General features: G+C 44.3%; 1 protein-coding gene across 3 annotated transcripts; it reads left to right on the top strand.

Moving 5' to 3' along the window:
* The first annotated feature begins 120 nt into the window (after nt 1-120).
* On the top strand, nt 121-25,073 carry LOC110503570 (sodium channel subunit beta-4). 3 transcript variants are annotated; one of them, XM_021581965.2, is made up of 6 exons: nt 121-925; nt 17,891-18,054; nt 18,272-18,491; nt 19,470-19,599; nt 20,001-20,067; nt 20,337-25,073. In XM_021581965.2, exons 1-5 carry the CDS (start codon nt 832-834, stop codon nt 20,047-20,049), a joined length of 657 nt encoding a protein of 218 aa, XP_021437640.1. In that variant the 5' UTR covers nt 121-831; the 3' UTR covers nt 20,050-20,067; nt 20,337-25,073. The 3 variants fall into 3 exon arrangements, with proteins under 3 accessions (XP_021437640.1, XP_021437642.1, XP_021437639.1); XM_021581967.2 differs by having other exon boundaries at nt 20,342-20,458; XM_021581964.2 differs by lacking the exon at nt 20,001-20,067.
* The last annotated feature ends 249 nt before the right edge of the window (nt 25,074-25,322 follow it).

Raw genomic sequence — 25,322 nt, 5'->3', positions numbered from 1 at the left:
TAGCCCCCAGATGCATTCAGCCTGAAGGCCCCCCCTTCTACTCCTCCCCTCTCCCCTCCGTCCCCCTCCCCTCTTTCCCTCTCACTCTCTCGCTCTGTCCTCCATGACTCTTCTGTAGTGGCTCCCCCTCCCCACTCATTCGTCCCTGTGCCGGCTAGGGAGACACATACTGCCTGCCTGCTGCCTGCAGCATTTGTGCCTGAGCTCCAGGCTCTGCTGTCCCCTCCGCTCCCTCCCCCCACATGCAGCTCTCCATCAGAGGGAACGATGACATCCTCTCTCCCCTGACTGCCTCCGACTGCTCCACAGCTCTGCGGTGCAGACGCTCACTCTCTCTGAGTGAGTTTTTTCCCTCCCCTCTGCCTGGTCTAGCTCTCAGGCTGTGGGATTCAGTGGATAATCAGTGTGTCGGCGAGCAAGAGTGAGGGACTGAAGCAAAGAGAGAGAGAGAAAGCCTGGATCAGGTGCAGCAGCCTTGACTTCGTCTGTCTCTTTCTGTCTGTTTTCTGCCTGGCACATACAGAAGTGTAGACAGAACTCATAATTCAGCAATTAGCCTTCCTTCACCCTCTTTCTCCTCCTCTGGTACTCATCGCAAAGAAGGAGAGAAGAGGAGGGAGACACTCATCGCAGGACTTTGCAGAGTGACAAGTATTGTTTTTTTTTATTTGCTCGCTCTGCGTCCTACTTTGCCCTACCCCTCCCCTCTATCCCACCCGCACCCCTGCTTGCTCCAGCCAACACACACCCGCACACCCAGAGTGCGTATCCAGGGGCAGACAGACAGATAAACAGACGGACGGACAGATAAACAGACGGACGCAGTAGGATATGGAGTCCAAAGGAAGCGGGAGGTTCTCTATGTCCAGGTGTTTGAGCTCAGGAGACACCGTCCATGCCAGTGTTGTCGTCACACTTCTGCTCGGTGAGTCCAAGAGCTGACTTTATACTGCCATTTCTCCTCTCCTCTCCTTAACCCTCTCTCTCTCTCTCTAACTCTCTCTTGCTCTCTCTCTCTCTGCACCCGTCTTCCTCCATCTACCCCTGGGGTGCCAGCCAAATCACTACAGTTCCTGCCGAGCTTGCAGAAATGTGTCCGACGCCGGCAGACAGGGTTGCATACTTATTGCTTGTAAGCCATGGGGTTTATTTGGATACATGGCTCCTGCTTTTCTATATTGGGAGACTCTGAGTCGTGTGTTTTAGCCACGCCGGGGCAGCGAGTGCTGGTTCTTTGCTATTTTACGGTTCACTAAGAGAGTGTAGATTCTGAGTCATTAAGAAGATGCTGGTAACAATGGATCCTGTTTAGAGAAAGTGGAATTATGGGCACTGCCAATGGACCTGCCAAGTCAATGAGTATGATCATGTCCAATATTTACATCTTTTGCCATGCTTTAGGGGGGGTGATGGAGAGAATGATCCATGGGACAAGACAATATACATCTAGATGAGGCAGTGGGATGGAAGATGTCATGTGAGGTACACAGTTTAGTTGTCAAAAGATAGCCCTTTACACTGTCTTCCCATCAGAGGATCTAGTGATGCAGATTCTACTGCACACTTCATTCTGCCACGCTACATTTACACATGCCACTTAATCAGGCACACATTTACATTGGTGTTAATACAGGGAGGGAAGTGTATCAGAATGTACGGAGGAATATCATGTTTTGTATTTACACATTTTGGGGAAAACATATTTAATATACAAATAAAAAGTCTGATTATGAGCAGGTTGGATCAATAACTACTCAAAATCGCAGGATATCCGTGCATTATCATTCTCTGCCATCTTCTTCCTGCTATGTTTTGTACAGACTAGTGTGACCACTAAGAATGGTCCAATAACCACATGGTACCCTACATTTAAATATCTGGGTGATTTGATGTTTTTTTGATACAAATTGCTGTAGTATATAGATTAGCTTTGTAGTAGAATACCCGACAGCCAGATATTGTATCATATTCCATATTGTTTTAACATATAGTGCTGCATAATGCACAATAACACAGTATAGTTACTCAAGCTTTAGACAAACTATGCCCTATGTATTGGAGAATCCACACATGATCACGTCAGTTTGCTATCGCTAATTGTTAGCACGTACTGTAATATGGACACAATTATTCGTGGGATAACTTAAGACTCCTCAGCATCTTTTGAGGTGAGTGCCTTTTTGGCACCGACGCCAATCCAGCATCAAATAAGAACAAGATCACACAAAACATCTTAAAATATGTTTACGAGTCTAAATTAGCATACGATTCTAAAGAGGCCGACACAGCAGAGAGCTACCGATAATAAATAGGCTTTTTTCATATTTCTTTGAGATGGAATCTGACATGATATTAGATTAAGATATACCTGATAAGTAGCATCTCTTGCCTGTGTGTATCACTTGGCCAGTTGTCTCTGGATTCTCTGCCAGCCGACTCATCCTTGGCTCTGCGTCAAGGGGAAGTACAGGTATTTTTTCAACAGCTGGGGGGCGAAGGGTTAATGTGCTGGGTTAATGTGCATATATATCCCCCAAGCGTACAGTGGAGGGTTTAACCTCCAATAAAATGAGTGGGGTTCACATATCAACCAACCAGGCCTAAGACAAGCCAACACCCCATCGAGACATCCATCAGAGACCCGGGAAGGGTCTTTAATGTTGCTGGAACGTTTGTGCGACCAAAATGTCCCCATAGAAAGGCCCGGCAGTTATATCATTAGATCCTATGGTCGTTCTACATTAGCAGAGTTGAGACTATTTGACTACAGTATGAGAGATGTTTGCTGTGAGACTTGCACTTCACATCAGGTGATGGACAGAAGGTCAGGGAATTACGATATTTTAGTTGCACATTAGGTTGTAGCCAGGCAAACACCCAATATAAGGCTTAAAGATGCGATCTCAAACTTTGGGATAATTTCAGCCAGTAGTTTTGAAAGTGGTGCTCACGAGCCAAATGCGGACCCCATTTTTTTGTATACTATGTCATCCAATTCTGTACAATGTTATCCCATTGGTACGATATGTTACTTGCTGCATTTTCAACAAAGAAAATATTGCAATTTGTATGATATGTTACAAATTTGTTGTGCTTAAAGATGCCATATGTAACTTTTTGAGTAACCCGACCAAATGTACATACAAATGTGAATTACAGTTGATATATCTGTCATTCTCATTGAAAGAAAGTCTAAGAAGTGGTAGACCTGTTCTGTGTGCACTATTTCTATGCTCTTCGTTCTAAAGTTTCATAATTGAGTCTTTTACATTTGGCTTTGTACATCAGCTTCAAACAGCTGAAAATGAAATATTTTGGGGTTATTGAAACTATAGGTTACACCGGTTTAGATAGTACAATGATTCTCTACATTATGAATTCTTATTCTGTTACGTAAACTGAAATTAAGCAAACTATTTGATTTTTTTTTTGCAACCAGAAAATGGCAGAGCAATTTCTGCACCTTTAAGATCCCGGAGTGCATCCTTACTAAGGTCTGTGCAGTCCTGATGAAAAACCAAGCCCCTTCTCGTCTGTTTGTGCTTGAAGTGAGTGAGCAGGCGTGAAATGGCCAACATCTCTTCTGACATTATTGATCTATTTTTCCTGTAAGTCTAATGGATGAAAACTACTTGTACGACACACAGGAACTCTCACCCTCAGCAAGACAAATGGGTAATCAACGTAGGGGAGAGTGGACTAAGTTGAGACATCTTTACTATGTCAAGTAAATATAGTGTTCTTTGTAACAAAGATATCTACATATATTTCAGGACGTTGTGTATCCCTGGAAATAATCAGAATTGATGTAAACATAACAGTTTTGAAAACATAGCTTGTCCAAAAAAAAGTGGTCTCTTGGCACAACTTACGTATGGAGTAAGTTGAGCATAGGGATAGGATAAGTTGAGCTGCCTTGGGGTAAGTGGGTGTTGGTGTCCTGTGACAGTGAGTGATGGTGCTGGTAGGTCAAAGTTAAATTCATGGAATGGGGGTATGGTATATTGTATATCTTAAATGTATGCCTACATTCATATATAGATCTCTCTGTTCAATATCACTTACCCTTTCATTTATTGACCAGTTGTCTGGGACAGGGATGTTGTTTCAATGTGCATATTCGTAGGGCAGTAGTCAAGGCTTCTAAGCCCATCCGACTGGGCACACACTGGATGAATCAACGTTGTTTCCAAGTAATTTCAATGACATTAAGTTGAACCATCGTGGATTTGAGGACTGTGCTCAGTGGGATGAAACTGGTCTGCAAAATTCTTGATATGTTTAGCAAGCTCTGACTCCATGTTATCAGATGGGATGGCGTATCGCTGCAGAATGCTGGTTAAGTGTGCCTTGAATTCTAAATAAATCCCTGACAGTGTCACCAGCAAAGCACCCCCACACCAATATATTTTGATTTGTTTAAAACACTCTTTTGGTTATTACATGATTCCATATGTGTAATTTCATCGTTTTGATGTCTTCGCTATTATTCTACAATGTAGAAAAACCCTTGAATGAGTAAGTGTGTCCAAACTTTTGACTGGTATTTGTGCATATTTTTTCAATGTACTTCTTCAGTGTCATTCAGTCTATTTTTTCATCATGTGTTGCTGCTTCAAAGGACTTCTTCCCTTCTCTTGTTTCCTTGGCTGTTCTCTCATGGACCTCAAGGGGGGCTAAACCACTACTTGTTTTACATGTGCATGCACAGGGCATGATGGTGTCTACTCTGTAACAATAAAACATGCATCTTGAGTTCATGTGCATGCACAGGGCATGATGGTGTCTACTCTGTAACAATAAAACATGCATCTTGAGTTCATGTGCATGACACATTGGAAAAATACTATGCATATTATGCATAGAACTGACTAAATGCAATTATCATTTGTATGGGGTATGTGGCCATTGGCTCAACTTGCCCCATGGACATTAGCTCAACTTACCCCAAGGCAAACATTTTGACCATATTAACCCACACAGCTGTGCACTTTCATGCTTGATTTCGGACCTCCTCTTGTAGCTTATAGAGACCCCGACTGATGCATAAAACAATCTTAAAACAACCTACTTTGGTTAAGATACAGTACTCGCATCCTAAAACCTATGACACAGTGCACTCATTTGAGTTTGTGACAGACTGAAAAACAGCTTTTATCTCCAGGCCATCAGACTGGTACCACTCGGGACTCTACCCTGCACCTTAGAGACTCATTGAACACGGGTCGTTTTAATACTGTTTACAAACTGTTCTACCCACTTCATATGTATATACTGTATTCTGGTCAAGGCACATCCCATATAACTACTGCTGTGCACACCTTTTCTATTCATATACGGTCTATACATACCATCATATACATATATATTTATATTCCGGACTCTGGCATTGCTCATATTGATATTTCTGAATAGTATAGTGTCTTGACTTGACTTTAACATTCATCTGTATATTTATATAATCAACAACTGTTTCATTTTTACCTGATTAAAATGATCATGTAATAATTAACTCATTCGGATTTGGGGCACCACGAGAGCGGTTCTTTAAAGAGTTACCATCTCCCGAATGAAACTCTAAAAGGTCTTTACTTATCAATCTATAAACAGTCAACGTATTAATCATAACCTCGTATCACACCATCATTCGGAACAGCCATAAACTCCTTGCATTTGCAAAAACCCGAGCCTTACTATGATTCAGTACTACACAAATAGGTTTAATAATTTATTTACTAGCTAATTAAATGGTAACACAGGATAAACATACACACTTAATATCTTAAAAAAGGGGGGCAGAGAGGCAGAGAATGACACTTAACATTGATTGGTACATTTAGAAACTACTCTCACTTACAGTAATCATATACTTTGCACATGAACCGCCGCCCTCTTTGAGTAAGAAATCATGAATGTATTTACATGAAATGTCTTGGTTTTCTGGATTTCTCTCAGTGGACAGGGCCGCCTTGGAAAGGGAGTTGGACCTTTTCGCTTATAAGGCTCTGATTGTTCAAAATGGTTCTGGCAAGTTTCATACTGTTGTCCTTTTGTATAGTTGTCTGTTATCTGGTGACTTGTCATGTAGTCCTGAACAGAACTACAGAGTTTATTTTCCTTCCATTCGCTCCTTGAGTTGCTGCTTTGAAGATAGGCTAACCAGCCAGGTCGATTGGAGAGTAATACACTGGTTTGAGTAGAGTAGTAGGATGGTCCTACTTAAATTTGCTTTGGTATTTACATTACTTAGAAATTACATTACTTAGGGCAGCTAATCAACCGCACCAGTGATTGTCCTGGAGGTGAGTTTAGCATATAATTGACAGCTTTGGAAAGAAAACACTCTGACGTTTCCAAAACTGCAAAGATATTGTCTGTGAGTGCCACAGAACTGATGTTACAGGCGAAACCCAGATCAAAATCCAATCAGGAAGTGCCACATTTTTTGAAACCGCCTCATTCCAATGACTCCTTATATGGCTGTGAAGGAGCTAGGAGTCAGCTTTCGTTTTCCACGTTTTCCCCAAGGTGTCTGCAGCATTGTGACGTCTTTTTAGGCATTTCCATTGGAGAATGGCTGTAAGAGACCATATAGGGCGAGTGGACGCATGGTGTCTCCCGGAGAAAACCTTGCGTAAAATACTGAGGTAGCCATTTTTCCAATCGTTTCTTATGAGAAACCAACTGCCTCCACGGATATATTAGCGAATACATATGTTAAAAATACCTTGGGGATGGATCCTAAACAACGTTTGCCGTGTTTCTGTCAATATTATGGAGCAAATTGTGAAGAAAGTTTGGCGTTATAGATAAAGTATTTTCGGTCGATTTCTCAGCCAAGCAGGATGATCAAACGTGACGTTTTTCGCCTACAAAAATATTATTTTTTGAAAAAAGGAACATTTGCTATCTAACTGGGAGTCTCCTGAGTGAAAGCATCTGTTGTTCTTCAAAGGTAAATTATTTAATTTGGTTGCTTTTCTTATTTTTGTGAAAATGTTGCCTGCTGCCAGCACAGCCTAGCATAGCATTATGCCATGCTAAACTTAAACAAATGCTTGTCTAGCGTTGGCTGTAACGCATATTTTGAAAATCTGAGATGACAGTGTTGTTAACAAAAGGCTAAGCTTGTGTTTCAATATATTTATTTCATTTAATTTGCGATTTTAATGAATAGAAAAAGTTGCGTTATGCTAATGCTTATAGTTGAAGTATTTTTCTGTCCATTTCTCAGCCAAGCAGGATGATCAAACGTGACGTTTTTCGCCTACAAAAATATTATTTTTGGAAAAAAGAAACATTTGCTATCTAACTGGGAGTCTCCTGAGTGAAAGCATCTGAAATTCTTCAAAGGTAAATTATTTAATTTGGTTGCTTTTCTTATTTTTGTGAAAATGTTGCCTGCGGCCAGCACAGCCTAGCATAGCATTATGCCATGCTAAACTTACACAAATGCTTGTCTAGCGTTGGCTGTAACGCATATTTTGAAAATCTGAGATGACAGTGTTGTTAACAAAAGGCTAAGCTTGTGTTTCAATATATTTATTTCATTTCATTTGCGATTTTCATGAATAGGAAATGTTGCGTTATGTTAATGCACTTGAGGCTATGATTACGCTCCCGGATACGGGATTGCTCGTCGCTAGAGGTTAATTATCACCGTGTATTTTATGGATGGGGCACACTGTCCTGGTTATGAGCACATTGTCCTGGTTATGAGCACACTGTCCTGGTTATGGGCACACTGTCCTGGTTATGAGAACACTTTCCTGGTTATGAGAACACTGTCCTGGTTATGGGCACACTGTCCTGGTTATGAGCACACTGTCCTGGTTATGAGCTCGTGACATCCTGTTGATCCACAGATTAGTCTGGACTGAGCCACAATCATGGGGAGGGCCGGCAGCACCAGCTGCCCTGGTGTTCATAACCATACTCGTCTTAAGCTGGTCTGTGCCCCTGCCAATACCAGCACCCACACCCCGGGCTGATGTCATTTCCTCTTCAGACACACGCCACTCTTTCAGGCCGAATAGTTATTACAGCCCGGCCAATACCGTAATAATTCTCCCTTCCCCCACTCGCAGAAACACATGTGCACACACACACAAACACACCCAGAGTGAGAGCGAGAGACACACAGTTTTGAATGTCATCAACCCTCACCCACATACAGATCTACTGATCTACTCCCCAGAGCTACATAACTCCACTGGCCACACACGGACACTCAGCACTCCTCCCCAGTGTGCAATTACTGCACCGTGCTGACGGCCTGTACATAGCAACGTGTTGTAATACTAACACTATGCACTGGCATTGTTTGCGACATTAATCTACATGGATTGTAACATGTAATCATAGACTCCTTGCTGTGGTCCGTGGTTGTAATGTTAGACTGAAAAACTGCAGTGGCATTTGTTTTTGTATTGCACACCTGCTGAAGTGATGGTTTGAATTGCTGTACTAAAATCATAGGTGGTTGGGCCATGGTTGGGCCATTTAGATTTACTGGAGGTGTAATGGGGTGCGTACTGGCGGCAGAGAAGTCAGGCGCAGGAGAGCGGAAACTGATTTACAACGGTGTTGTTTAATCAACATAAAACCACCGTCAACAGAACAATACATGAAATGGGTCAAACCAAACCCGGTAATCACCAGCATACCGTGCACAAGCACTACAAGAAACAATTCCGGACAAGAACATGGGGGGGGGAACAGAGGGTTAAATACACAACATGGAATTGATGGAATTGGAACCAGGTGTGATAGAAGACAAGACAAAACCAATGGAGAAATGAAAAGTGAATCGGCGATGGCTAGAAAGTCGGTGACGCCGAACGCCGCCCGAACAAGGAGAGGGACCAACTTCGGCGGAAGTCGTGACATGAGGATTGTGTCTGTCAAGGTTATGAGGGAATGTTTGATGACATCATGAATTAAGGTACCTTGGGAGAATAGGGTTGATTAGGAAAAAATGAAAACTAGGACTGCATCAAGCGTTTTTCTTGAATATTTCCTTTAAAAAAAACAGTCCAAATGAACCAGAAATCAAGTTCCGTTTTTTTATTTTGTACGAAATGTACGTTCTAGTAAATCGTCCAGAGATTTCCCATATAGGTTACAAGGGAAATGAGTTATGGCTGTAAATTGAGAGCCTAAATACAGCACATGAAATTTTACACCAAAAGGTCAGCGCTGAGGAGTTTGTTTTAATGAATTCTCATCCCCTGGGTTGGAGGATGCTTGCTCTGGTACGTGGGTCTATTGTGGACTTGAATTCTTGTGTGTTCCTGTTTTCAAATAAGTTGAAAGGTGCCTCACACAGTCTGTAATAGTACCCCTGCAATTGGAAACAATTTCAAAAGATAATGACTAAGGGCTGATGTGCTCAACAAAAACTCGTAGGAAAATGATCTCCGTCTTGGCATCCCAGGCCATTATGCTCCACTTTCAGTGTTTTATCGTTACGTTAGACCACAGGTAAAGGTAGACAATAGTTCAAAATCTGCCAAGACTCACATTTACTGGGAAAAGAAGATACCGTCTTTCAGAGAAATCCAAATTCTGTTCTGTTCTAATAGGGGTCCGTTGTCATTATGTGGTGTTGCTGCTGAGGTGAGTCGTGTTCTCTTGAGAGGGTTGGAGGGTTCAGCTAAAATGACACTGGATACCTCTAGCATACGCGTGTTTCCATGTTTGTTTGTTTTTTTCCCTCCAAAACAACCTTTCCTTGGCTTTCTCCAGTGTAGCTGAAGCAACGTTACCGAATTGTCAAAGACACCATCCACCCCAGTCATAGACTGTTCTCTCTACCACCGCATGTCAAGTGGTACCGGAGTACCAAGTCTAGATCAAAAAGGCTTCTCAACAGTTTTTACCCCCAAGCCATAAGACTCCTGAACAGGTAATCAAATGGCTACCCGGACTATTGGCATTGTGTGCACCCCAACCCCTCTTTTTACGCTGCTGCTACTCTCTGTTTATCATATATGCATTGTCACTTTAACTGTACATTCATGTACATACTACCTCAATTGGGATGACCAACCAGTGCTCCCACACATTGGCTAACCGTGCTATCTGCATTGTGTCCCACCCACCACCCGCCACCCGCCAACCCCTCTTTTACGCTACTGCTACTCTCTGTTCATCATATATGCATAGTCACTTTAACCATTTCTACATGTACATACTACCTCAATCAGCCTGACTAACCGGTGTCTGTATGTAGCCTCGCTACTTTTATAGCCTGTCTTTTTACTGTTGTTTTATTTCTTAACTCACCTAATACCTTTTTTTTTGCACTATTGGTTAGAGCCTGTAAGTCAGCATTTCACTGTAAGGTACACCTGTTGTATTCGGCGCACGTGACAAATAAACATTGATTTGATTTGATTTGACAGCGATCCAAGAAGGAACAATGTCTTCCCCTCTGCACTGTTGTTTGGTGTGCTGTAGCTGAGAGAGCAGTGTGCCTGTAAGAGGGCCAGAGAGACAGAGAGAGAGGCCTGCTGCACAGGCTGCGTGTACTTACTGAACTTCAGCCTCACTTTCAGGTCTATGGAGTGACTCACGGGCTTCTGTTTGACTGCGTTATAAAACCCTCCTGATGCATGTCCATATGCAATAGAGCAACCTACATCTGTAGTCACCAAGTGGAGGGCTCATGGGACCAGATGGATAACCAAGCGCCAGGCTAAGGCCACACGGCCACTAGTAAACGCACACGGGGAGGAAGATGGAGGAAGAGAAATTGAATGAGAGAAGGGTCAACTCAGTGAAGAGGTAGGAACGTGAAGAGAGATGGAGAGAATAGAGAAATAGATGTATTTTGCCGGAGCTTGGTTACATTAGGAGCTCCCATGAAAGAAGGGATGAGTTAAAGTTTGAGTGGAAATAGAGAGTCTTCCCCAATGTCTGACGCAGCCTGTAGAGACAAGTGGTGGCGGGCCTGTAATGAAGAGGAGAGAGAGACGAGAGGAGAGGGGAGAGCCAAGGGCAGATTAATTATTAAACAACTCTTTGAGTTTTTAGTGCAATGAAGGGATGTACAGGGCAGGGGTGAGGAGAGGAGGAATAGTTAGCGAGAGATTCTGAGTGATGGTGGGACGGAGGTAAAAGAGGCAGGGGCTAATGGTTTAGATGGGGAAGAGAGGGACAGGGACAGGGGGGAGTAAGACTACACAACGAAGAATGATAGAAGGGAGATAGCTAAGTAAATGGAGGGCTGTGTTCTTTCTGTTATTTGTTTTCTGTTCTTTCTGAAATGCATCACTCCTACGACCACTTCCTGGGTTCTGGTACAGGCAGTTCAGATGGGGATGTTTTGAAGAAGGGTGCCCTTTCTCTGTTCCCAACTCCCTTGGAATAGAAATTACAACAGCAGTTTGAATGGAGCATCTGACAGGGAGTTCCAGGCCAGCAGTCACTTTACATTAGTGATCAATCCCCGGGCGAGATGAAAATGGCAAAAGGATGAGATTAGGAATATAATCCAGCCTTGTCCCCACACAAACCACTGTCTCTGTCGCTCATTTTAGGATCATAACTGATCTAACTTTAGCGACTGGTGTATCCCCTTGGTCATCGGATGTGTGTGTTTGTGTGTGTGTCTGTGTGTGTGGGGGGGGGGGGGGGGTTTAAGGACAGCTGTTCTTGATTTAATCTGAGATTAGCATGAGATAACACAGCTGTGATGCATTCACAAGGGCCACTAAAGGAGTCAGGAGAGGACAGGGAGGCTACCAGCTTGGGTTGCTAGTCCAGACAGATGTAGTTTAGAGGACAAACAAGTAAACACCTCACAGAGACGCAGACAGGTAGGTTTAAGAATTTAGGCACACACACACACACCCCACATGCTTAAAAATGTGCTTAGTCGTGAAATGAGCAGTGCGATAGACACTAGCTCTTAGACTACAAGGCAAATATCATGTATCAGGTGCGCAGAACCCTTCTTCATTCACTGGATATTACAGTGTTGTACAGCGGTAATGTAAAACTCTCAGACTACGGTAACAGCAGTGTCACCACAATTGTACGTTGACTGTGTCAACAGAACAAACAGTCTGCCGAGTCACAGCTAATCGACGAGGAGTCAAGCCTTCGCAGTAAACACACCGGTCCAACGGCAGCCTGTTTCTCTCTCTCTCTCTCTCTCTCTCTCTCTCTCTCTCTCTCTCTCTCTCTCTCTCTTAGAGGCAACGATTGTGTTGTGTGTCTGTGTGTGGGTGGGTGTGTGTGTGTGTTCGTCTGGGCACGTGTGACAAAGTGATTGGAGGTAATATATTTGCCAGGCAGCAGGCAGGCAGTCGAGGCTGGCGAGCAAAAGGGTGTTTCTTTAATTAAAACCACTGAGAGATTAGTTCTGTCCTGCCCTCCTGGGACCCACAACACACACACGTGACTGACCGGCCATGCTCTCCCCAACCGAGCTAGCCCAGCACTGCTGGCATCATACAGCTCAGAGTGTCGGCCAAACCCGGGCCTCAGAGCCCTTGAGCCCCCTTGGGCCCAAACCAACACCACCACAAAACAGTTGCCTATAAATTGTGTAAAGATGAGGAGTGGATGAGCAGAGAGAGCGAGGGAGAAGGAGGCAGAGCGAGAAACAGAGTATTTTTGAGCTGCTGCAGCATTACTCTGCTGCATTACAGAGAGAGCGTGAGCGAAATGGATGGAGGGAGGGATATATTGCGACGCTGAAGAGGGAAGTGTGCGTGCGTGCAAGGGTTTGTGTGTACCATATGCCTATGCATCCCTAGAAATAGGTAAGGGAGATAACCCGGGAAGGCAAAATTGAAATAATGCAAAATAGAGAGCTTGGATTGTTTTGCAGGGACCCCTCGCTCATTCTCCTTCTGATTCCCTCAGTCAGTTCCCTCTCTTTGCTGAACTGTGATTGATGCTAGCGTCTGTCATTCTCAACACTGTCATTCTCAGCCACAGCGGCCCAGTAAAAAGAACAATCTGTCAAGATCTGACAGTGGATTGGGTGGGTATAAACTATATGCCAATAGCGGCAACTAGCCCCCTAGGTGGAATTCACACCATATTGATTACACAATGCAGATTACAGGGTTTAGATTTCAGATGCAATATAAATATGACCGAGACTATTTGGACTGAAGCGGCTAGAGGCTAGGGACTAGGGACAAGGAGCTAGTGTCATGTCCGTTGCAAGGAGGAGACCAAGGCGCAGCGTGGTAAGCGTACATTCTTAATTTATTAAACAAATGCAACACTGAACAAACTAACAAAAGTGAAGCTATACAAAACGAGTGCTGACAGGCAACTACACATAGACAAGAACCCACAAAATAACCAAGGGAATATGGCTACCTACAGTGCCTTGCGAAAGTATTCGGCCCCCTTGAACTTTGCGACCTTTTGCCACATTTCAGGCTTCAAACATAAAGATATAAAACTGTATTTTTTTGTGAAGAATCAACAACAAGTGGGACACAATCATGAAGTGGAACGACATTTATTGGATATTTCAAACTTTTTTAACAAATCAAAAACTGAAAAATTGGGCGTGCAAAATTATTCAGCCCCCTTAAGTTAATACTTTGTAGCGCCACCTTTTGCTGCGATTACAGCTGTAAGTCGCTTGGGGTATGTCTCTATCAGTTTTGCACATCGAGAGACTGACATTTTTTCCCATTCCTCCTTGCAAAACAGCTCGAGCTCAGTGAGGTTGGATGGAGAGCATTTGTGAACAGCAGTTTTCAGTTCTTTCCAGATTCTCGATTGGATTCAGGTCTGGACTTTGACTTGGCCATTCTAACACATGGATATGTTTATTTTTGAACCATTCCATTGTAGATTTTGCTTTATGTTTTGGATCATTGTCTTGTTGGAAGACAAATCTCCGTCCCAGTCTCAGGTCTTTTGCAGACTCCATCAGGTTTTCTTCCAGAATGGCCCTGTATTTGGCTCCATCCATCTTTCCATCCATCCATCTTCCCTGTCCCTGCTGAAGAAAAGCAGGCCCAAACCATGATGCTGCCACCACAATGTTTGACAGTGGGGATGGTGTGTTCAGCTGTGTTGCTTTTACGCCAAACATAACGTTTTGCATTGTTGCCAAAAAGTTCAATTTTGGTTTCATCTGACCAGAGCACCTTCTTCCACGTTTGGTGTGTCTCCCATGTGGCTTGTGGCAAACTTTAAACGACACTTTTTATGGATGTCTTTAAGAAATGGCTTTCTTCTTGCCACTCTTCCATAAAGGCCAGATTTGTGCAATATACGAATGATTGTTGTCCCACCTCAGCTGTAGATCTCTGCAGTTCATCCAGAGTGATCATGGGCCTCTTGGCTGCATCTCTGATCAGTCTTCTCCTTGTATGAGCTGTAAGTTTAGAGGGACGGCCAGGTCTTGGTAGATTTGCAGTGGTCTGATACTCCTTCCATTTCAATATTATCGCTTGCACAGTTCTCCTTGGGATGTTTAAAGCTTGGGAAATCTTTTTGTATCCAAATCCGGCTTTAAACTTCTTCACAACAGTATCTCGGAACTGCCTGGTGTGTTCCTTGTTCTTCATGATGCTCTCTGCGCTTTTAACGGACCTCTGAGACTATCACAGCGCAGGTGCATTTATACGGAGTTCAAGTTCAAAGTTCAAGGGGGCCGAATACTTTCGCAAGGCACTGTAAATATGGTCCCCAATCAGAGACAATGATAAACAGCTGCCTCTGATTGGGAACCAATTCAGGCCACCATAGACATACAATAAACCTAGACTTACAAGAAAATCTAGATATACAAAACCCCTAGACAAGCCAACTAACATACCCACCCTAGTCACAGATTGGTAACAGATAATTCTAACAGATAATTCTGTTACAATTTCAGATTTGAAAAGCAAGGAAGTAGACCAAGATGTTAAACCCTCAATTTTTGTCTAAGTTGTTGGCAAAGTGGTCAAAGTAGATGATTTGTGTCAAAAGTTGCATTGACATTGAATGGAATGTCGAAAGTGATGATGTCGCAATGGGAAATCTCTTGAAAGTGGACGGAGGACAAAAAAAAAGACAAAAAGTTTCATAGTTTAAAAAGTATAAAATATATCAAGAAGTTGGATACAAGTGAAATGAATACTCAGGGAGAAAAATGTGTAGATTCACATGCAGAGCACGGCAGATGTTTATTAAGCCTTCGCAGAAGGCCGGAATCGTGGTCGCAGGCAATGGTCAAACACAGGCAGGCAATGGTCAAACACAGGCAGGCAATGGTCAAACACAGGCAGGCAATGGTCAAACACAGGCAGGCAATGGTCAAACACAGGCAGGCAATGGTCAAACACAGGCAGGCAATGGTCAAACACAGGCAGGCAATGGTCAAACACAGGCAGGCAATGGTCAAACACAGGCAGGCAATGGTCAAACACAGGCAGGCAATGGTCAAACACAGGCAGGCAATGGTCAAACACAGGCAGGCAATGGTCAAACACAGGCAGGCAATGGTCAAACACAGACAGGCAATGGTCAAACACAGGCAGGCAATGGTCAAACACAGGCAGGCAATGGTCAAACACAGGCAGGCAATGGTCAAACACAGGCAGGCAATGGTCAAACACAGGCAGGCAATGGTCAAACACAGGCAGGCAGTCAAACACAAATATCTCACAACCATACATACAGGAAAAAAAACTTAACTAAATAGGGAGCTGATGAGACTAGGTGAGAAATGAACACAGGTGAAATCAATGAACAAAAATGAAAGACAGGGCTACCTTCCAGAACACAAAGAAACAGGGCTTCGTTCCCAGAACACAAAGGAAAAGAACAGGTTGACTAGGAAAAGAAAAGCAGAACCTTACAACAAGCAACTCAGTCCAGACCAGTCTGCATGTTTTAAAGTTTGAATGACACGTTCCAGCTTAAATGGCGTAAGAGGAGTAGCGTGCTAAAGAAAAATGATAAGAAGAAGTCCGTTGAAGATTTTAAGTGGGGACTCTTGCTTCGCAAGCCCCATGAACTAGCTGAAACAAGCCGTCTGTGTTCACGCTTCGAGTCATTTCTGCTAGCTGTCTGACCGACCAAAGTAACAACAACACACAGCCTTTTGCGTTTTTCGTCGTGGCGTTGCCAACCCACTAGCCTGGGTACCAGTCTGTTTCTGCTAACATTCCAGTCCTTGCGTCTCATATGCCTTGTTTAGAGTGGAATGTTTACAGAAACAGACTGGTACCCAGGCTACCAACCCACCTGTCTATTGACAGAAATTATTTTCATTGATTCATCGTTTCAATTATTTTGGAAAGGGCAATGTTTTATTTCATTTTCACTTTATGCTTATGGTAACGCAGGGGCTAGGCTGAGCTGAGCTAAGCTGAGGTAATTAGCTGATTGGATTGCTTGGTTCTTCTGATCTGATCTATTGCCATGTTGTGCAAGGCTTGTGGGACTGCAGTACTATAGTCTTCAGTCATTTACCGTCCAGAAAACACTCACTCGTACCAGGGTTGGTAACAGGCCCACCCATACACTCGGCACACACACTCACTATTTCTTTTCCAGAATGAAATATTGAGATGGGATTCGAGAGGATTTAAAAATAGCCCCTGTGCAGTCCTCTCAGCGCTGACGCCAAGCCGCGTGGTGAGAATACCACCGCCCGCCATGCTGCAGCGTGCTGCACGGCATGGCCCACAGGACCAGACAGAAAACAACCTGCCTCTTCTCTCTCTCTAGCTTTCTCTCTTTCCTCCTCCACTCTCCCTCTTTGTCTCTCCCTCTCTCTCTCTCTCTCTGTCCCTCCTCCTGCTCACTCCCACACACACGCATTTCCTCTTTTCCTCTTTCACCTTCCGTCTCTCACTCGCTCTCCCATGAAAACATGTTTGAGTAGGTTACTTGATTTGGATGCAGTAGAATGCAGAGGACTCAAATATTTTGGAGACCACGCGGGTTCTTTGACTAGGGGAGGCATGATGACTTATCATGGGCACACACTCAAACACACACACACACGCACACTCAAACACGCACACACACACAAACACACACACACACACACACACACACACACACACACACACACACACACACACACACACACACACACACACAAACGCAGACACACACCGGTGTGTCATGTTAAACAGGTCTATGTTGGCCTAGGTTGACCAGCCAGGTCACGTGATACAAGTCAGTATTTGACGTCCATCCATGTCTGAGGACGTCAGGTGATGGCATAGAAACCGACCACTAGGGGGCAACGGTGAGCGCTGTTACCTTCAAGTGGGTTTCTGTTTTGCTAGAGCGTTGTGGGCGGTGATAACAGATTGGTGTACCCATCCGCCTCTTATTCCAAAGGTTGAGATCCAGCAATAAAAAGTTAGGCTTAAAACAAAACTATCTCATTCCTTAACCCTTAACCCTTGACCCTTAACCCTTCCTTAACCCTAAGCCTCATTCTTTAACCCTTGATTTCAGAGTTAATGCCTAAACTTCACCTTAAACAACTTCGAAATTTGACTTTTGAGGAACATCGGTGAATATCTCATTCTGACGTGAGACTGTGAGAGCTTGTTGAGGTTGACTGCGTGTGTGTGTGCTGTTCCCCAGTGCCAGCTCCTTGGGTAAGTGATGATAGTAACAACCATTTAACAGCCAGGCCTCTATAAAAATAGCCAGAGATAAGAGAAGACGGTAATGTAAGCTACTGCTGCTGGTGAAAAACAAATGATGTCCTCACACTTTCCCTTCCTTGTTCTCTCTTTCTCTCTCTGTAGAGAATTTACATTTCTGTCTTCCAGTCTGCCACATCATTGGATCCAAAATTGTTTAATTACAAATCTAATCACATTCTCTCTCTCTCTCTCTTTCTTTCTCTTTCTCTCTCTTCTTCCTTCCCTCCCACCTCCGTCCTTTCCAGGGGTATGGTGTGCTTCAGCGCTGGAGGTTTCAGTGGGGAAGGTGCCCTTCATGGAGGCAATGAACGGCAGCACGGTGCTGTTACCATGCACCTACTCCAGCTGCATCGGCATTAAGAACCTCTACTTCAACTGGCAATACAACGACAACGGCACCTTCATGAAGGCAAGACACTGACCGAGAGGAGTTATCTCCGTCACTAACACCCCCTCAGTGAGCAACTTGACCTCCCGCTCATATCTCAACACCTCTCCCCCTCACCTCTGTTCTCCACCTCTTTCCCCCTCTCCTTCTCCCTCCTCTTCTCCCCCTCCCTCTCCCACCTCTTCTCCTCTTCCTCCCCTTCTCCCCTCTCCCTCTCCCCCTCCCTATTCCTCTCCAGCTGTGTGAGGCAGTGATCCCCATGGAAGGTGTGGAACCACGGGTGCAGGTGTACCACGAGCGGATAGAGTTTGTGGGCAGCAGTAAGCACAACAACATCTCCATCCTGCTGTTCAACGTGACCTTCGAGGACGAGGGAGAGTACACCTGTTTCGCCCGGAATCCCAAGGAGAAGCATCGCAACCATAGCGCCATCTTCACCCTGTTCGTGGTGGATGAGTGTAAGGCACTGCACCTTCCCTTGACTGCATACAACATACTCACCGACGACATGTTCATAATTTAGGTTTAGGCCACATGGTCACCAGTCGGTTTGATGCCTTCAGGTGGAAGTAGAGGCAAATATCTGATTCTTTTGTCATGTGTCTAAGTTTCACATTGTATATTTAGGCAATGAGGCACGAGGGGGTGTGGTTTATGGCTGCGGCTAAGGGTTGTTCTTGGACACGATGCATCGTGGAGTGCCTGGACACAGCCCTTAGCCGTGGTATATTGGCCATATATCACAAACCCCCGAGGTGCCTTATTGCTGTTAGAAACTGGTTACCAACGTAATTAGAGCAGTAAAAATAAATGTTTTGTCATACCCGTGGCATACGGTCTGATATACCACGGCTGTCGGGCTAATCAGCGTTCAGGACTGGAACTACACCGTTTATAATTAAGCAATAATGCATGAGGAGGTGTGGTACATGGCCAATATACCACGGCTAAGGGCGGTTCTTACGCACGATGCAACGCTCGAGCCACCCAGCATATAATGGCTCAAGAATAGCTTGATATCAGTTCCATGGTCAAGTGTTATGTTGCAGCATGATCTATGTATTTTTTTTATACACTAGAATCAATTCCTTGGAAGTAAACGCTATATGGAAAGGTATCATACCTCTTCATGAGTGGATTAATCGATCACCGAGCTCTGTGGTTGTGAGACTGACCACACCATCTCTATCCTTCCACCCTTCTCTCTCTTCGTTGCCTGGTAAAAGATGTTTGCTGGTTGGTTTTTCTTCAATGTTTACAGATTCACCTTTGACCTAATGTCAAAGATCTGCGTCAAATGACTTCTTCATATTCTCCTAGAAGGTACGCCTGGCTCTCATTATAGGGAAACAGCTGAGTGCTATTCTTATAGAACCCTCTCTTCCTCTCACCATCCCATTCTTCCCTCCCGTCCGCCCTCTCTCTTGTCTCCCCAGTGAAAGTGGTTGACAATACCGTAACCACCATCATCGTGTCTGTCGTGGGCGGGGTCATTGGCTTGATCGTCGTTGTCATGGTGACAAAGACTGTGGTGCTCCTCATTCTAAAAAAGTCTGCAGAGAAGAAGTAAGTGATGACAACTCAGTTGCATAAGTGATGACAACTCAGTTGCATAAGTGATGACAACTCAGTTGCATAAGTGATGACAACTCAGTTGCATAAGTGATGACAACTCAGTTGCATAAGTGATGACAACTCAGTTGCATAAGTGATGACAACTCAGGTGTATAAGTGATGGCAGAGTATAAAGTTAGGATGTATTATGTGAGTGTGTGCAGCTGAAAAAATAAATAATACATTTCAGATACAGAGATAGCGCACACAGGCTGGGAGCAGCACAGGAGCAGCCACAGAGTGGCGCCCGTTGAGCTGTTTGGGAGTTAACTGCCTTGCTTAAGGGCATCTGAGATATTAATGCCAGCAACCCTCTGGTTGCCAGCTCACCCCCTTCACATTTTTCCCGTCAGCGCTGGGATTCGAACCGACAGCTCTTCGGCTACCACCTCCCCCCTTTGAAACTGTCATGGAACATTGGTATGCATGCCTTTATCAACATTTCTTTACTTGCCTTTTGTTTTTCACACTGACTCTGACCTCTCTCTCTCTCTACCCCTCTCTTTCTCTCTCTCTCTCTCTCTCTCTCTCTCTCTCTCTCTCTCTCTCTCTCTCTCTCTCTCTCTCTGTCTCTCTCTCTCTCTCTCTCTTTCTCTCTCTCTCTCTCTCTCTCTCTCTCTCTCTCTCTGTCTCTCTCTCTCTCTCTCTCTCTCTCTCTCTCTCTCGCTCTCTCTCTCTCTCTCTCTCAGTAAAGAGTGCCTTGTGAGCTCAGGACAGGACAACACAGACAATGAACTCAATGCAGCCAAAGCGGACAACAAAGCCACACCGAAGGCATGAAACATATACACCTGTGTATATGTACATACAGCATATGTCTGTACATGTACACATGCAAATATATTGCACATACATAGAAAGAAAGCTATTATCAATGGACTGTTTTATCTTTATCTAATGACACAAGTATAACATGAACCAATGTGAAATCAAATGTCATATGTCATATGTGCTTGAGATTTGGGGAACATGACAGGTGATCGGGGCTGGATCAGACACACTCCAATGACACACCTTATGTGTTGTGTATTCAGATTGGGGTTTAATTGCAGCATTTATCTGAATCAGCTCAAAGTCAATTTACTGTACAAGCATTTCTGGAATCAACATCGACGTCTCACCAGTTACTCATTCATGTTCACGACGTAAAAACGGCAGATTGACGTTTATTGGGATGAATCTTGTCATGGGGGCAGAGCTGAGCATTTTCCGCTAGGTTTAAGGTTAGGATTTATATATAAGGTTAACAATGTAATTAAGGTCAGGGTTAAGGTAAGGTTTAAACCAGAGGAGGCTGGTGGGAGGAGCTATAGGAGGACCGGCTCATTGTAATGGCTGGAATGGAATTGATGGGAGGAGCTATAGGAGGACCGGCTCATTGTAATGGTTGGAATGGAATTGATGGGAGGAGCTATAGGAGGACCGGCTCATTGTAATGGCTGGAATGGAATTGATGGGAGGAGCTATAGGAGGACCGGCTCATTGTAATGGCTGGAATGGAATTGATGGGACGGATTAGAACGTGGTTTCCACATGTTTCATGTGTTTTGATACCTTTCCATTTATTCCATTCCAGTCATTACAATGAGCCCGTCCTCCTATAGCTCCTCCCACTAGCCTCCTCTCTGGTTAAAAAATGACATTTTAAGACTTTGTGGCTTGGCCAGAAGTGACCACCCTGCAGAACTGCCTCCAGGACAAGATTCATCCCGATAAATGCCAACCTGCATTAAAAACACAAACTCACACAGTAACTCCCATACTGTCAAGTTTTACTAACTGCCATTTTGTATATCTATAACAGCTATATAATATATACTATATATAATATTCTGACCATCTCTTCAGCTCTTTTGATTAAGAGCCATATTTAAGGTTGCCAATGGAGATTCTTTATACTCTCTGCAAACCTTTTACAGGGAGCGAACAGCTTCCCTCCTTTAACTATAAGGAACGTTTACAGTCCATTTTTGATGCAGAACAAATTTCATACAGTGTCAATTGTGCCTATTCCATAGGATACACAGTAACTGAAAGATGTTTGCCACAATTCTCAACGATACAGTTACTGAGGTCAAGGCTCTTCATTAGATCTGCATACTGAACACAAATACTGTTCAGAAGCTTCGGGAGGCAAAGCAGTGGCCTGGTCATGAGGACAACGTCACTGCAGAGGAAAGGAGTGTGATAAAGGAGAAGAGGAAGAAGGGAGTCATTGGAGTGTAATGTTAGATCCAGCACAGAAATGGTTTGAGTCATTTTTGCATTAGATGAAGCACGGGTGCCTGTTTTCACTGCCTGCTCCCTTCGCTTTTCGGGAGCCTCAAAACCGCTGTGAAAAACACACCAAAAAACGTATATATATATATATATATATATATATATATGAAAATTAATTCAAGTTTATGATGCCGCTTCTAACAAATAACAAATGCATTTTCCGCATGTGAATGTTGCTTATATATGAAACACGTCCATACCCCGGGAAAGACTGCTGTCTAGTGTGCTGTCATCACCTGGCCTGTATGTATAGTGAATCTGTAGGCTACTTCATTCACATCCACTTCACCCCCATAGGACTAACATGCTAATGAGGCTATTGGCCTAATACAGGACAATGCCCCACGACTTCAACAGTGCAAAACATCGTATTGATGACTCTGATGCCAAATACCAAGCAGGCTCATCATCAATACCCCTTGACCTTGTGTCCCGTATTCAAATCACCATATGAACCAAATTCCCCATTATTAATGTGCATGATTATTTTATGAATACCCACTGTTGTTGGTTGTTCCCCCAGAAATAGAGACAGCTGTGGGCGTCGGGATTTGAGCTACGGACCGCAATGGCTCAAGTAGCACAAAGATCCATTGTCACTCAATCCAAGCATTCCCCTTAGGACTCTGTCCCCTCAAGAATGAATGTCATCTTGCCTCGCTAATGAAAATCATGCAATTCTCAGAGCGATAATAGTCCACGACAAAACCAGGGCAAAGCCATAACATATCTGTTTAAATGCATTTATTTCCAACCTGTTTCGAAGGCAAATGTGTCATTAGTTTGTCCACATTTGGGTCAAATTCAGAGGTGCCACTTGAAATGACGGGCCACACCTCTATACATCCACGTGAGCATAAAGTACCATTGTGGTTGCAGAGCCAGGACTATACATGAATGTCCACTTCGTAGGGTTTACTCATCTGAGATGGAACTGTAAATAGGCCCCTCCATCTCCTCTCCACACCTTCTCCTCGCCCTGAGATCATACAATGGGCAGGGGTTTTAGGGAGAGGGTGGTGCTGTAGACCTAGGAGGAGGGGCATGGTAGGCACTTTACTAACATAGGGTATCCTTATCGACGTCTGGAATGTGGTGGACGTGAGGAATAGAGAGAGGTGTGCTAGGAGACTTTGCAGGTAGGGTTGACTGTAACCAGATTGTGTGTGGTGATAGCGAGATAACGGGTTTGAGATGGACAAGTGGTCTGTCCCGGCGTAATCCGTTCTCGAACCTCCCTCCTTCTATTCCCTCACCGTGTTGAGGTTGGCACCTTCGGAAAGGTCTTCCTTATCACCTGACCTGCAGTACCTTTTTTCCTTATGTCACCACAAGGGGCCCCGGTGACGTGGAGAGCCAGGGCACGCTGTCAGGCAGAGCACTGCCGTACCCATATCCCACGGTTGTGATTTTAATCCTATAGGATGGGTTGATGGATGCACTAGTGGCACTGGACTTACGTTTGCCAAGTAATGTCGTAGCTTTAGAGAGCACAAGGCAGCCGACGGGATACAGCAACGACATTTCCGCGGGTCCTTGCAGAATCACGTATCACCTTGTTCACTATTTACCCGCCACCGTGGTTTCCATATTTCATTCGTACTTTAATGGGCGCAACGAGGTTGACAACTTGAATTTGTTGTGGCCGCGAGACAGCTTGTGAATCCGCTCATGGATCTAGGATATTGGGTAAGGTGGTGCGCTGTCTGTTCTATGCACGGTTGTACCAACTGTTTGTGATTATGTGGTCCATGGTGGCTCTTCTGTCCATTGTGGTACCCCGTAGAAAACCAGAAACACGCAGAGTCGTGCGCACACACACACACACACACACACACACACACACACACACACACACACACACACACACACACACACACACACACACACACACACACACACACACACACACACACACACACACACACACACACACACACACACAATATTGGTTCCATGTGAAGTCAGTGAACCGTTACTCCTTTGACATTGGAGGAAAAGCACCAAAACCTGCCTCTTGGGAGAAAAGCAATACTGTTCAGTTGATCCTTGTCTGTCAGTGTCTTTGTATTATCAAGCCTCTGTTGGTGTATTCAGAAGGATCGCGTCGATGAAGAAAAATGATTCCTAAGGCTAGTTACTGCGTTTGTATCTTGTTTTCAGCAGATTCATTTTCCCTTCTCTAACTTCAATCAGATCTGAGAATGTCCAAAAGAATACCATCGGTATTTCATGTCTTGTGTGTTACTAAGTACGGAGTTATCGTTCACTGTTTCAGTATCTCTAGAAGAACACCGTCTGTTCAAGCCCCTCAGTATGTTCAGTTCCGCAAGCTCTGCGCTCGACTAGCCATGTCTGAGCTGAGATCCACAAGCTCTGAGCTCGACTGTGCGTGCCTGAGCTGCGGGGCGCAGCAGTGAGCACGCCCAGTGTAGTGCTGCTCTAGAGGCAGTCGCATAGCAGCAGTGATGCATTGTGGATCGCATGTTATGGTGGACTAAAAGCTGCGATCAGCTCAAGTCTGCCTCGAACCGTGGCAGATCCACACGACTCACCCTGAGAGCCAACGCCTCAGGCAGCACAGACTAACAGCATGGCTGGTAGTATTATGAGTACTGTTATAGCAGTCTCATTAAGCCCCATTTGATACACTCTCATCAAACTTGCACAACCTTGAAATTCAACAAATGACGTTATGTGAATGTTCTGCAGCTCAAAAAAAGAACACTCCAAGTTTCTAACAAAGCATTGTAGATTACATTGCCACAGGGTATATTTATCCAATATAAAGATCGACAATGGCAGTCAGGGGACAGAAATAGATATATATCCACTCAGTCCTAACATTGTCTGCTTCGTATATAGTAGATGTAATAGTCGTCTGATTTGATACTGATATGGGTCTCCTGCGGCCCACTGCCGGAGCGACTCCTACTCACACTGCCAGGCCAAGAGTTTGTGAAGTCTGCTCTCTGCTTCCCACATTCCAGTGCAGAGAACACCCACTGTTCCAACCTGCAGCATGCCGTACAGAACAGTACAGGTCCCCTGGCCAAACTGCATTCTAAAACTCCTTTTCTATAGGCTCAGTTGTGCGCTGTTTTAGCCCACCAAGGCCAAGTGAAACAAACAAGCCAAAAAAAAAAGTATATATTTGAATCCTTATTACAATGGGTGTGCATGTGCATTTGTAGCCAACTCAAGCTACCCGCAGCACAGTTTACTCTATATTTAAATAGATGTGACTTTTACTCTGAGCTCACAGGTAGCCAGGTTACTGCTTGTTAGAATCACAACATGCACCTATAGGTGTACACCGTTTTTACCCATCATCCTCTACTCCAAGGAGCTGTCCAGGGTTCTGAGGAGGGGCTGTTTTCACTCCCTCACTGGCC

This window comes from Oncorhynchus mykiss, chromosome 24 (assembly GCF_013265735.2).
Source record: "Oncorhynchus mykiss isolate Arlee chromosome 24, USDA_OmykA_1.1, whole genome shotgun sequence".
NCBI classification, from domain to species: domain Eukaryota; kingdom Metazoa; phylum Chordata; class Actinopteri; order Salmoniformes; family Salmonidae; genus Oncorhynchus; species Oncorhynchus mykiss.
This window is presented reverse-complemented; position numbering and strand designations above follow the sequence as displayed.